General features: G+C 35.7%; 1 protein-coding gene and 2 pseudogenes across 4 annotated transcripts in view; all 3 read left to right on the top strand.

Annotated features, from left to right (window-relative positions):
• EFEMP1 (EGF containing fibulin extracellular matrix protein 1) overlaps positions 1–903 on the top strand; it is a 66,508-nt gene extending 65,605 nt beyond the window's left edge. For all 4 annotated transcript variants that reach the window (XM_074286971.1, XM_074286969.1, XM_074286972.1 and 1 more), the window contains one exon: positions 218–903. In XM_074286971.1, coding sequence (XP_074143072.1) covers positions 218–379 — 162 coding nt within the window. In that variant the 3' untranslated portion in view covers positions 380–903. The remainder of the gene's footprint in view (positions 1–217) is intronic.
• A 7,639-nt stretch (positions 904–8,542) lies between these two features.
• LOC141552666 (F-box only protein 38 pseudogene) lies at positions 8,543–11,905 on the top strand (annotated as a pseudogene).
• An 844-nt stretch (positions 11,906–12,749) lies between these two features.
• On the top strand, positions 12,750–13,527 carry LOC141552665 (F-box only protein 38-like; annotated as a pseudogene).
• Positions 13,528–15,279: the final 1,752 nt, after the last annotated feature.

Below are 15,279 nucleotides of genomic sequence, written 5' to 3'. Positions count from 1 at the left end.
AGACTATAAACACTGTTGGAAGCCTGCCAGACAATTTACTGTCAAGAAGTCAAGACATCGGGAAGAATGATGGTTGAAGGTGAACAAAGAACAAAGTGAGCTTAACATAGAATCAATTTACAGGTTTTCTCACAACTTTTAAAAGATTCCTAGTAAGAAAAGTAGCAGACTGAGAAAAATTCATCTTCTTACTCTCTCTTTTTTTTTCTAATTTCAGCAAACAAGTGCCATAAGTGCAATGCTCGTGTTAGTGAAGTCACTAACTGGACCAAGAGAATATATTGTAGATCTCGAGATGTTGACAGTCAACAGCATAGGAACCTTCCGGACCAGTTCGTTGTTAAGACTAACAATAATAGTAGGGCCATACTCATTTTAGTCAGTCATCAGAAACCATCATAGGCACTTAAATCAGCCAAAGAATATTGTTATCTTAAAGCACTTAATATTTTATTTATAGATATATCTAGTAAGCCTGCATCTGTAATCTGTACACTCACCTATAATTCAAAAAAAATTAGCACCGTGTTTATAAATGGGCATTGTCACATATTGTTAAGATTCAAAGTTTGCCTTCTTTGCTGTATCTGAATTAGACAAAAATCCACTAAACAGGTCTGGTTCAAAAGACCTATACATATACTATCCTGTGAAATTTCAGAGTTGGTTTGTTTTTTTCCTATCAAAATAGGACAAAGCAAAAGATAATACATGATACTTATAATGATTTTTAAAACAATTTTAACACAGTTCTGCTGACAATCACATAAAGGAAACAAAAATTTTAATATTAAGTAACATACAAGTGAAAAATTATCTAATAGGCTAAATGTATTTCTTTTTTTTAACTGCCTTGTAAGAAAGAGAAAAGGTCAATAAAAATCTATTTCTTTAGAAAATAAAGACCTATCTTATATTTGTGTTGTTTTTTACATCTGGCTTAGAGGTGGTTATTTATTACATGGCAGAGGAGAGATTGTATTGAAGCTTTGATTACAATACAATGATGTTCATTTCCAAGGGACATCCTAGTTTTCTTTTAAAAAAAAAATATGGACTGTGATTATTCATTCTTTTATTCGATTCATTCACTAAACATTTATTAAGCACTTACTATGTGCCAGGCACTGTAAATTTTGTTCAACAGTGCATGAAACTTTTAACAGAAAATCAGTATTGAAAGGTATTTTCAGTATTCTTCATATAAGAAAAATATGACTATTTCTAGCCCTGTGGCATAGCTGATATCATTGATCTGAATAGAGTTCCAAGGAACAGAAAAGCTCCTTCTGACATCAGAGTGCCATGTGACATGAAACAAAATGAAGATAAAATACCATTTTTCAGAATTCTTTTGCTGAAAGGACTTGCCTTCCTGGATAGCATTTATGTCCCAAAAGTTTGCTGCCTTATCCATAACTTTTAAGTAGTACATGACATATGAAAAAAAAAAAAAAAAAGCAGGAATGATCTGATATATAAGACTTGAGATTTTATTCCTTATGTCCAGAATAGGGAGGAGCTAAGAATTGACATTTAAGTGACCAATATCAAATTGCCTTTCCATTTATATATGTGAAAAAAACTTTTGTGTCCTCTTCTTTGTCTCAAATGTAATAGTTTTTACTTTGATGTACAAATATATTTTTATAAGAATAAATGTAATTCTTATAGTGGATCATCTAGTCTCTGGCCTATGTGAAATTTTGGTAGCCTATACAATTTTGTTTTTGAGGGAAAAAAATCAGAAAAGTATTCCAAATCTGTGTCTTTTGGAGGAGGAGGAGGAGGAGGAGGAGGAGGAGGAGGAGGAGGAGGAGGAGGAGAGAGAGAGAGAGAGAGAGAGAGAGAGAGAGAGAGAGAGAGAGAGAGAGAGAGAGTATTGTATATTGTAATGCCGGAGAAATTGAGATGAGATAGAGGTTAGAGAGTTATAATAATTTAATTTATTGGAGAATAAGTCAATTGACTGGATCAGACTATCATCTCCAAGTATCCAATATCGAATGTGGGGTATAGAGATTCTTTATTGGGAGTGACATGATTGGGAGGCACTGGAGATAGGAAGATTATCTGATATTCTGATGGGGGAAAGGTATCTGATATTCTAATAGATTGGGAGGAGCAGCATCTGATATTCTAAAATATAAGATCTTTTATCCTTATCAATTATTCTGATGATCAAGAGGGAAGGGTGGTATGATAGCCAGAGGTTTGGGGCAGAATGACTGAGGTAGGGCAGTTCTACTGTGACATTACAGTATCAATCTATGCAAAATTTAAGTTTTACCTGTCAAAGGCTTAAGCAAGAAGTAGAAGTTTAAAGTAAAAATCAAAACCTACTTTAATTAGTTACTACAGGGATGAACAAGGAAATTCTATGTGATTGAGCAATAAATATTGGCAAAAGGTTGATTTTATGTCATATAACTTCTTCACCCAAGACATGATCTTTTATTATGGTGGTATCACAGCCATAACTTCTTGCTGTTCTATATCAGCATCATTGTGAGCCCAGACATCACCTTTTCCTCTAGAAAGTGTGGCAAGTGAAAGTTGAAATAACTAAAAAAACAAAGATTCCATCTTCCAAACATATCAATTTATTAAGCAATGAATGTTAGTTCACTAACAGATTGGGACTAGGCTACTTCCACAGTTTAGGACTGGACCCCAAATACTGGGGCAAATAGACTTTTATACATTAAAAACTATCCAATAAAGCCAATTATTTTTTTTATTGGATTCTAGGTCCTTAGTATTTTTAAAATTAATTTTATAATTATAACATTTTTTACAGTACATATGCATAGGTAATTTTTTTACAACATTATCCCTTGTACTCCCTTCTGTTCTGAATTTTTCCCTCCTTCCCTTCACCCCCTCCCCTAGATGGCAGGCATTCCCATACATATTAAATATCTTGTAGTATATCCTAGGTGCAATATATATATATATATATATATGTGTGTGTGTGTGTGTGTGTGTGCAGAACCGAATTTTGTTGTTGTTGTTGTTGCAAAGGAAGAATTGTATTCAGTAAAAATAATCTAGGGAGAAAAACAAAAAATGCTCACAGTTTATACTCATTTCCCAGTGTTCCTTTTCTGGATGTAGCTGATTCTGTCCATCATTGATCAATTGGAATTGGATTAGCTCTTCTCTATGTTGAAGATATCCACTTCCATCAGAATACATCCTCATACAGTATCATTGTTGAAGTGTATAATGATCTCCTAGTTCTGCTTGTTTCACTCAGCATCAGTTGATTTAAGTCTCTCCAAGCCTCTCTGTATTCCTCCTGTTGGTCATTTCTTACAGAACAATAATATTCCATAACATTCATATACCATAATTTACCCAACCATTCTCCAATTGATGGGCATCTGTTCATTTTCCAATTTCTAGCCACTACAAAAAGGGCTGCCACAAACATTTTGGCACATACTAGGTCCCTTTCCCTGCTTTAGTATTTCCTTGGGATATAAGCCCAGTAGTAGCACTGCTGGATAAAAAGGTATGCACAGTTTGATAACTTTTGGGGCATAATTCCAGATTGCTCTCCAGAATGGTTGGATTCTTTCACAACTCCACCAACAATGCATCAGTGTCCCAGTTTTTCCACATCCCCTCCAATATTCATCATTATTTGTTCCTGTCATCTTAGCCAATCTGACAGGTGTGTAGTGGTAGCTCAGAGTTGTCTTAATTTGCATTTCTTTGATCAATAGTGATTTGGAACACTCTTCCATATGAGTGGAAATAGTTTCAATTTCATCATCTTAAAATTGTCTGTTCATATCCTTTGACCATTTATCAATTGGAGAATGGCTTGATTTCTTATAAATTAAAGTCAATTCTCTGTATATTTTGGAGATGAGGCCTTTATCAGAACCTTTAACTGTAAAAATGTTTTCCCAGTTTGTTACTTCCCTTCTAATCTTGTTTGCATTAGTTTTGTTTGTGCAAAAGCTTTTTAATTTGATGTAATCAAAATTTTCTATTTTGCGATCAATAATGATCTCTAGTTCTCCTTTGGACACAAATTCCTTCCTCCTCCACAAGTCTGAGAGGTAAACTATCCTATGTTCCTCTAATTTATTTATGATCTCGTTCTTTATGCCTAAATCTTGGACCCATTTTGATCTTATCTTAGTATGTGGTGTTAAGTGTGGGTCCATGCCTAATTTCTGCCATACTAATTTCCAGTTTTCCCAGCAGTTTTTGTCAAATAATGAATTCTTATCCCAAAAGTTGGGATCTTTGGGTTTGTCAAACATTAGATTGCTATTTTTATTCACTATCTTGCCCTGTGAACCTAACCTATTCCACTGATCAGCTAGACTATTTCTTAACCAATACCAAATAGTTCAATAAAGCCAATTATTAAAAGCTACAATACAACATTAGGTGATCTGATTTCTAAACTGAAAGATTAGAGACTTCCAAGTTGGGAGATGGAGAGTAAACAGATGAAATTCTCTGAATTCAGAAAAAGAGGTATCCCACTTTCTCCAAAGTTTCTGTGAACAAAGGAACATGGAAATAATAACTGATTGTTCAGTACAGGACCAATTCTCAGATAAGACATATGGGTTGCTTGAGATAGATAATTGTGAGAAAACTACTTGCATCACTTTTTGGAGCTGACTTGAGTTCTAGTCAACAAAGCCTAAATCCTTGGTTAAGGGTTTCTAAATAGCAAAGATGGTCCAGTTTCCCAGTAACACAGGGCTAGATTCAAACAATGCAATAAGGTTTTCTCCTAATTTCCACAACTGAATAAAGGTTTTTCACAAGACTGAATTTGGAGTAGACCCATAATTGAACAGAAAGGGCATTGAACTAGCTCCAGAATTAATTCACAAGATAAGTCCAAAGCAGAGTCAAGTCTACAAAAGAACCAAGCCTGAAATATACATATTTTCCTCTCTTCTTTCTCTCAGGATCATAATCCTACATAAGACATAGAATATTTAAAGATTGAAAGGACTTTAGAGTTCATTCAAAGCAGTGGTATCAAATTCAAATAGAAATAGGAACAATTAAATCCTATATAAGGGTCTCTAAAGTCACATATTGACTTAATTTTAAAATGTAATATTATTTTCCAAAGGACCCATGATGAAAAATGCTTATCCATCTCCAGAGAACTGATGAATTCTAAATGCAGATTGAACAATATTTTAAAAATAAAACTGTCTTTACTTTCTTTCAAAAAATAAAAATGTAATATTATCTACATTTTACTATACCGCATATTTATTTGTTAAATATTTTCAAATTACATTTTTATCAAGTTTAGGCATCACTTAAGAGTGTTATGAGCCACAGGTAATGTGCTTAACACCTCCTATTTACAATACACTTATTTTACACTTAGTGACAAAGAAGTGAAATTTTCATCTCTCCTCCCTTAAGCTCAAATCTCCTCCATAATTCCCTTGACCCTAAATTGCCTCATTTTCCCTTCTTCCCAAACCATTTCTCAGTAGTCTCTCCAGTCCTTTTATGACTACAATATCCATGGTCCCTTCACCTCCATTTTTCATTCCCACTGTACTATGCCTTGCCTCACCTCAATTCTATTCTATTGCAGAATCCCAACCTATCGGTTACTTCCTTTTCGATATGTTAAATGAAAATTGTAGAAAAAGAAAAAAACCAATGGTGTTAGCTTCTCTTCTACACTGCCTCTAGAAGGTAAATGTTTCAGCAAACTGAAAATATGGAAATAGAAAGAAAGATCATTCAACACTCCAAGACCACCTGAGCATAGGATGATGAGATTATTTTCTTTGGAAACTTCACAAATCAAGTTTAATTGTTGAATCTTGTTTCCATGACTCCAAGAAACTGCTTATGTTTTGAATAACCATACATGTCTCTAACTTTTTAACTATCCTGTTACAATATAGAACAGCTGCTGGACTGGTCATATGTTATGCATATGGAGCCCACCAGGGACAAAGCCCACTGTTAACATGTAAAATTATTTTTAACACTCTCACATTTCTATACCAAATCATCATCTCAAAACCATGGCAAGGTTCCATATTTCCCAGCTGGGAGAACACCTGTAGAACACAAACCTAAGCTATGATACATCTGGTATCAAAAATCAGAATTGTTTCATCTAGCCAGTAGACCAAGATATCAGGTCCACTGAACAAAACTGGAGCAAAAAAATAAATAAACAAACTTCTTCTATTTGGTCAATAAAAATATCTATCTCGGTAAGATACTTGTTAACAGAAGACATAGCCATTTTATTAGACAGATATGATTTAAGAGAAGTTTTAAGATATGAATACAGAAACTCAATTTTAACCTTCCACAAGAAAATGTTCCTCCATATCAAAGCATTGTCATTTAACAAGAGGACACAACACATATTCACTCCAGCAAAGCAATTTAAAATTCTTTTAAATCAAACTTTTCTGCCTAATAAAATATCCTATTTCTGTTTCATTGAACCCTGGGTTCAGTTTTAATTTCTCTGCACCCTAGTTTGCTCTTTTGTATAACACAGGATAAAAATACTTTGACTTTCTGCTTCAGAGATTTTTTTGTGATGAAATCACTTTGTAAATGGTAAAGTTCAACATATAGTGAAACCATAATGCCTCCTTTAAATTCAGTTGATCTCTCACCTCTACAGCTAAAAACCAAGATGTCCTATCAGATAAATTTACCTAATCTTGACCTCATAAAGTATAACTGGTTTCTTCTCATCCTAAATGTAAGAATGTTATATAAGGGGAAAGAATAGAAGATTAATTGTCGAATGGATGATATGAGATGAATTCAGAAATGAGAAATAACAGAAAAAATTGATGGAAGAAGGACCTCAGGAGAGACTTAAAGGACAAGTAAGCTTTGGATAGAGGGGAAAATTAGGGAGAATATTCTATACCAGTCAGATGCTGAAAATCAAGATGGAGGGATCCTTGCACTGACATGATCCAACGGTGTGGATTGAGTGTTGGATTTGAGGTTAGGCAGACACAAGTTCAAAACTAGCTTCAGACCACCAGTTGTCTTGTACCTCGGTTTCTTCATGTATAAAATGAGAGAAATAATAGCATCTACTTTGCAAGGTCTTAGGAGGATAAAAATGGATATTTGTTTTTTTTTTTTTTTTTTTTTATTATATATATATTTTATAATATTATCCCTTGTATTCATTTTTCCAAATTGCCCCCCCTCCCTCTATTCCCTCCCCCCGACGACAGGCAATACCATACATTTTACATGTGTTACAATATAGTCTAAGTACAATACATGTGTGTGAATATCATTTTCTTGTTGCACAATAAACATTAGAATCCGAAGGTACATGCAACCTGGGCAGACAGATATTAGTGCTAACAATTTACATTCGCTTCCCAGTGTTCCTTCTCTGGGTATAGTTATTTCTGTCCATCATTGATCAACTGGAAGTGAGTTGGATCTTCTTTATGTTGAAGATTTCCACTTCCATCAGAATACATCCCCATACAGTATTGTTGTTGAAGTATACAGTGATCTTCTGGTTCTGCTCATTTCACTCAGCATCAGTTGATTAAGTCTCTCCAACCCTCTCTGTATTCCTCCTGCTGGTCATTTCTTACAGAGCAGTAATATTCCATAACCTTCATATACCACAATTTACCCAACCATTCTCCAACTGATGGACATCCAAAAAATGGATATTTGTAAAGTACTTTTCAAGTTTTAAAGTTCTTGCTAGCTATGATTATCTCAGTTAGCATGGTTTTTGAGCCATATTTCTATCAGTCTCTCTTCATGGACTAAACACAGTTATTCAAGTGTTTCAAAACTGACTACCATCAGAAGTCTTCTTGCCTTCATTTCCCACCAAGATTTGATGGTTAGACAGTAAGTTAAAAGACTCAAAAGCTAAGTCTAACACTAGAAGCCTAAACCTTGTTCCTGAAACCATCTTCATTATTCTAATATATGTGGTATAGCTGAAAGTTTTTCATCATGCCCAAGAATCTTTGTGTTTTGGGAAGAAAGGGTCTGGATGGAAGGAAGATATGAAAGAAAGGAAAGCAGAAAGGAAAGAAAGGAGGGAGGAATGGAGGGAGGGAGGAAGGAAGGGTGAAAGGGAGGAAGGGAGGAAAGGAAAGGAAGGGAGGAAAGGAGGAAGGGAAGGGAAGGGAAGGGAAATAAATGGAAGGAAAGGGAAGGAAAGAGAATGAAAAGAAAGGGAAGAGAAGAAAATAAAGCAGAAAGGGAAGGAGGAAGGAAAAGAGGGAGGAAGGGAGGAAGATAACCAAGAAGGAAGGAAGGAAGGAACAAATGAATGAGCAAACAAAGGAAGGAGGGAAGGGTGGGAGAGAAGAAAAATAAATCCTAAAAAGTTATTATCTTAATATATGTAGCATATGTCACATTTACCTGCTCTGGAATGCCAGTCAGAATTGCCCCCCCAAAAAATCTGGTATTATTTCAAATACAAAAGTCAACATAGAAGATATGTGGCTTTAAGAATTCCACAAATACTGACTGGTTCAGTTATAAGCACGAAGTGAAAATGAATTATCATAAGGCCTTGTTTAGAAAAAGCAAAGGTAAGCAAAGGTAAAATAATCAAATTGATGAGGAGTAAACTGAGGTTCTAAACCGACATGGGTCAGTTCCTTTTCTCTCTCTCCTTCCTTCCCCAAAGTAACCAAGAGTGGGGTTCGGCAGCAAAGGAATTTGCTACTTAATGCTGTATGGAAACAAAGTCTTTATTGATAGTAAAGGGATAGACAGGCATTTGACCTTCAGGAAGACCCAAACTGCCTGAAAGGGGGACGTCAGTTGATGGGCATTTGGCTGATATACACCAAATGTAAAGATTTCATTTTTCAGCCTTCCTTATATACATCAAAACAGTGTTTGCACAGAGATGTTATCAAGAGGTTTCAGAGATATTTGTCAATAATACAAGAATTCTCTGTTGTTGTAAATAAGACAAGAATTTTCTTATTATTGTAAATAAGACAAAAATTCTCTATTGTTATCTCCTTCAGTCTCTCCCCAAAAAAGGAATTTCCTGTTGGTATTTTTGATCTTAAGCTATCTCCTTTCCAAATCTCATCAAAATGAGATAGATTTTTGTTCATTTTATTTCACCTGGAGAAGTGTGGAGCCATCCTAATTGGAAAAAAAATTTCCATAAAAATCTCAACAACAGATTTAATTCCTTTTTGAGAACTGAGCTATGAACTAATAGAAAGATCAGCAAATTGAGGCAGTCCATGACAACCAAGAGCCCAATTTTTACAATTCTGTAGTTAGGTATGACACAAGTTTGATTGATGGTTCAGAGAATTCTTTCCATTTCTGAAAACATTTAAAGAAGGCTGCATAAACACAGGCCAGGCTCTAACTGGGAGGAGTCCAACTTCTGCCTGCATCAAAGCTGGCAGGATTAAAAGAGACAAAAGTTGTTATGTTTTGAGGAAATTGTTTTGTTAAGTCTTCCTAGTTTACAAGATGTATAGCATCTCAGTCCTCTAAAACAAACAAACAAACAAATCTGGTCCTTATTTAGCTGCAAAGAAGTCTGGGGAGCTTAATCAAGTAGTTAGCTACCTTTGTATGATAAAATTTCCCTTCTATTCTCCAGGGTCCAATAAGAGTAACCTTCATTATCCTGGCTTATGTTCTCTAAGATAACATTTCATTAAAATGCATAATACTAAATTACCAAATTTATAATACTAAATTTAATACTAAAATTTACTAAAAAATACTAATACTAATACTAAATATTACATATTACTAATACTAAATACTAATAGTATTATACTAAATAATACTAAGTTAATAATACTAAAAAGTAACCATGAAAGTACCAGCAGAGATTCCTGAGTCTCTAGACAGAGTGTGGCCATGACAGCTGCCTCTCTTGTGAGTCCAATTTTCTTCTGTTGGTGGTGGTGGTGAGGGTGGTCTTTCATTCTCAAAGAGAACAATGACATCATTAGGATGATTTCATGAATTGAATTTGAGTGAGGCAGAGTTAAAGCAAAATCATCAGCCTTGTTCTCTCCTCCTTATTCATTAAAGTCCAGTAGCAAGATAAAAGTCAAGTCCCAGAATGAAGTGAGTGATTTTGGTTTTTCTAAATTAAGGCCTTTCAAGACTGCTAGATGGATCATTGGAGAGAGCACCAGCCCTGAAGTCAGGAGAACCTAAATTCAAACCTCAGACACTTAACACTTCCTAGCTGTGTGATCCTGGGCAAGTCACTTAATCCTAACTGCTTCACCAAGATAGATAAGTAGATAGATAGATAGATACATAGATAGATAGATAGATACATAGATAGATAGATAGATAGATAGATAGATAGATAGATAGATAGATAGATAGATAGATAGATAGACAGACAGATAGACAAAGATTTTTCCCAGGTCTCAGTTTATCTGAGGTCACATCCATTCAATGCATAAAGACTAGGTAAGAACTGAGATAAAAGATAGCTCAATTTACTATCCCAAAGTTATCAATTTGGAAAGGGAAGACCCTCAGAGTTTCTCACCAGAACAGAAAACAATGCTATTTACAATCATTCTAAGCCATCAAAACCTAAACAGTGAGCCACTAAGGCAAGGTTATTGGACATTCAGTAAAAGCCAGAATGATTTGGGTGTAAAGGCTGGTTAAGTAGCTCTATTTAAAACACAATGAGGTTTTTTAAGTCTGTTTTTCAGAACTTTATTTCAAGAAAACAAAAATGAAAACTGTATAGGATAAAAGTAAATTGTCTCAGGTTTTTGAAAAAAATATATATATATATAGGAGAAGGAAGAGGGGGAGGAAGAAAAGCCAAAAAAAAAAAAAAAAAAAAGGAGGAGGAGAAGGAAGAAGAGGAGGAGAAAAGAAATAATAGCATTTCCCAACTTCTGTTTCAATTGATAAGTTGGATCACATGGTAAAGATAGTTAATACAAAACCTCCAAACCTCCTAAGAACTTGGTTCACTCTTTCCCACAAGTACATATAGCATCCATGGGAGGAGTAAGCTTAGCCATGATAGTAGTGAGACCTACATATAAGAAATATGTGTGACAAGCTTTAACTCACATCACTTGTTCAGGAAGTCCTCTCTCTTGGTGACCTCATGCAGAACCTTTATTATTTTTGTCCTGGTGTCTCCCCGCAGCCAGAATATGGTCCTCCATGGGCCCTCCATTGAAGCCTAGGTGAATGGATTTTAAACTCAAGTAATCAAGTTATAATTGGTCATTTTCTCCTGTAGTCATTACTTGAAGGAAACCTGTGAAAATCTGTCTCCCAAGGAAGGAAAGCCCTGAGGTGGCAAAATCAGATGAAACAAAAGATTACATGAACCAGCTCTTAGGTTTATCCTTTTATATAATACTGTATAAAGAATGCCTCTCCCAGAAGCTGAAGAAGTCAATAACTCTGTAAATTGAGAATAGTAAAGGTTGATTATCCCTTCTGGGAATACATGCCATCTGGCTTTATTAATTCCAGTTTTTTAACACTTAAGAAGATGCCAAGCATTGAACAGCTCTATGCTATTCACCTTGAGAGGCAATGGTCCATAGCCATGAGGTCTTTAGCATTCCTGATGTGCTAGACTTTGCAGGCTTACTCAAACTTACTTCACATTTGGAGCTGGTAGAAGCCATCTGGATGTATAAGCCTCAAGTTAATATTTTGGGGAAGTTTTGTAATCATAATGGAGCTTTTCCCATCTCTTCTGAACACAAGCTGAAAATTTCCATAGGATTCAAAATTCAAATCTTGCATCTGTGGGATGAATGTTTCTGAACTTCTTTGTATTCCAACTATGGGATATGGAGGTGCAGCCAGAATCTCCCTATACTGGCCACCAAATGTTGGAGTATGGGCTATTATTCCAAAAGTATATTGAGGTTACAGGCCAGTATCACAGATTGTCCCAAAAGAACCTGTAGCCTTAGTAGATTTTATCCAAATCAAAAGGCAAAAATCTATATCCATAAGGGTTTTTAGCAAAAAAAAAAAAAAAAAAAGAGAGAGAAAGAGAGAGAGAGAGAGAGAGAGAGAGAGAGAGAGAGAGAGAGAGAGAGAGAGAGAGAGAGGGAGAGAGGGAGGGAGAGAGAGGGAGAGAGAAGGAGAGGGGGGGGGAAGGGAGGGAGGAAGGGAGGGAGAGGGAGGGGGGAGGGGCAGGAGAGGGTTTAGCAACTAACAAGGAAAAGATGAGAGCTAAGTTTCCTATCAGAACTCACAACTAACCAGGAGGAAGACTCCATTAAATCCTGGCAAGTGTAGAATTATGCCATTGATTGGTAGGCTAACCCTAAAAAGAAGTTAGGGTCCTAAAAGGTCTTAGCTATTGTGAGGCTCAGAAAGTGAACTAACGCTACAAAGAATTTAGCAAAAGAATTACAGTATAGTAAATGTTTTATGGGAGACATGTAATCTTCAGGATTGACACGATAGTTTTCTAATTGAGATATAGTAACTGAGAGGTTGTAATTTTGATGATTCAAGACAAGAAATAGAAAGACCTACTTAAGAATAAAAAGTCCATTTAAGGCATCAATGTTTCTATCAGTGCTCCTTCCTGTTTGTCAAAAAGAGAACTTAGGCTTCCAGATTGTTTACAGTAATTTAGTCTCTCTATCAAGCTCCAGTCACCAATATTTGGGCCCTTCATTTTGAAGTGAGATTCATCACATCTCAATCTTTTAAAGATTTATTTTGCATAAATTTATGCACTTTTGTCATGAGGAATGGTTGGGAGTCAACAAACTCTTTGTAATATGAAATATGAAGTATTAGCTTTTGCCTGAAACTTGGAACAATTAGAATTAGTTCAAGTTCCTTTCTTTAAGAGATCTCATCCAACATACAATTGAATATAGTTGATGATCAGGTTGTGTTTTTTTTAATTTGTATGCTTTTGTTTTAGAGCTGTTCTTGAAACAAATCTTTGCTACCTCATTATAAATGCTACTTGAAAAAGTTACATGAAGTTAGAATTCAGCTTTCTAGCCAAAGATGTTATCTTCTCTGCACTAAAGATGGCAGAATTGAAGTTCCCACATTTTGAAACCCTCTACATGAGATAAGTAGACAAACTGATTTGGTGAAATTTGGCTTAGCTGATTCTGGCATCCTCGCAGATAACAAGGTTTTTTCCTCAACTACCTGCTCATTTATAATTGCCTTCATTTGCTCACAGACCTTTCAAAATGGATAGGATTTGTTGATCTTACCTTGGTGAAACATTATGCAGAAAAATTTTAATCTTTCAGTCAGTTTGTTGAATTTTTGCCAAACCTGCAATTTATCTCTTTAGACCAGATGTTTTGTGAACCATTCAAGAATTGTGCATATTATGATCTGAATTCAGGTACAGGAATAGGCATTTCATCAGCCCTTGTGAGGAACAAGAAATTCAACAATGAAAATGCCATTCTTCAAAACATCAACTTCCATATGCTCAATAATAATTCCCAGAAGGTTAATGACCAGAATGAGGAGAACAAGACTTGCCAGGATGAATAGGCTGAAGAGCAGTAGATTGCAGCTGAAGCATTGAATGGCATATAAAAAGTACCTCATGGTGATAGAGTAGAAATGAAGGCCCAGTTCACAGACAGGCGGTTTTCTCATGGAGACTGTAAAAACCCAATCAGTCTCTCAATCCATAGAGGTTGATGGAAAACAAGCAGGACCCTGTAGTCTTCAACATACTGCAAAAGCAACATCATTACCCTTCCTGATTCAGACTGCAAAGATAAGGAAGACAATATGGGAGTCCTTGAAACCTGCATTACTAAAAAACAATTCTCAGAACTACTCTGAAAAGAAGCCAAAATCAGAGAACCAGTAGAACACAGGCAACTCCCAGTAAATGAAAAAGGCAAGATGCCATTTTGAAAGAGATGCAACTGCTCCCATCAAAAGGGCCATTTGAAATTATCTCTGTCAAGAAAAATAGCTGTGAGAAAGGCTGACAAATCACAAGTGGATCAAAGCAAATATGAAATAGCCAGTAACATGCCCAAGAAGAAGAAAAACAAAGATATTTATTCCAGTTGTGACAATAGTCCAGATCCTGTGGGCAATTCCTACTTATGTAATACTGCTTTTCAAAGCCCTGACTTTGTAAGAGCTGTGACTGGAACTAGTGAACCCATCACCACAGGACTAGACCCATCCCAGCTTTTCTTTGTATCTGCTCTCTTTGTAAAACTAAGTGTTCAAGGGTCACTGAAAGAGAAAACTCAGTTTTCTCCTACAAGAGGTTTCAGAAACCATGTAGCAGAACTAGCAGATATTCTGATAAAAATGAGCTGCCTTTGGTCAGTAGACTTTGTGTTGTAAAAGGTTCCAATGGCATAGGATCAGAATTTTTCCTTTAGGGCTCTCCCATCTGGTGGATCTCCAAGCTCATTCAATGACAAGAGGACTAATGAGAATGTCTATGGAGCCACAGGTAATAGCAAGAAATAAAGTTCCCAATCTGAGAGTTTTAAACACCTCTAATGAGAACCAGGAGCAAATGTTCCCATGTACCACTCATATCTGAGTCAGAGATTACCAACCAAAGCCATGTCATGCAGGACCATGATATCATAAAGGTGATTCCATGACATGCAAATAAATTGGATTTAAATTTTAAAAGGGCTGTACAAAGTAAACAGCTTCATTTTCACCTCCAGAACCATCTGAGTCCAGTGACAAGATACAGATCAGAATGACTAGAGATGGCCCTGGTTGCAATGAAAGACCTTGGCCTTTTTAAAGCTGATCCCCAATCAGTGATTAAGGCTAAGTAAGAAATGATGCAAAGGGTGTCCTCTTTTACTTAGACAAAAAAAAAAATAATAATCAGGGAGGGAAAGACCCTCAGGTCTTCTGGCCCAAACTACAATAATTGCTATTTACTTTCACTCTGCTCCGATCAGGGCCCAAACAATGACCAATTGGAGCTTGGCCTAGGAACTGGGACTGGAGACAATCTGCATGCAGTGGGAGACCTTGGCCTTTCACAGGGAAAGGCTATCCACCAAATAAGAAGTTCCAAATCCAGAACAAAGGGCCCTAAATTTGTGTAAGGTTCAGAAAGAGATATGATATCAAAGAATTGGAGATGTAAGGAGCTCCCATCATTTGAGGAATAACTAAACAATTCATGACATAAAAATGTGATGGAATGCTATTGTGTTGTAAGAATGATGAAGGGAATGATTTCAGAAAAACCTGGAAACATTTGAATGAATGAAATGAACAAAACCAGAATAATTTATATAC

This window comes from Sminthopsis crassicaudata, chromosome 2, assembly GCF_048593235.1.
Source record: "Sminthopsis crassicaudata isolate SCR6 chromosome 2, ASM4859323v1, whole genome shotgun sequence".
In the NCBI taxonomy this organism is placed as follows: domain Eukaryota; kingdom Metazoa; phylum Chordata; class Mammalia; order Dasyuromorphia; family Dasyuridae; genus Sminthopsis; species Sminthopsis crassicaudata.
This window is presented reverse-complemented; position numbering and strand designations above follow the sequence as displayed.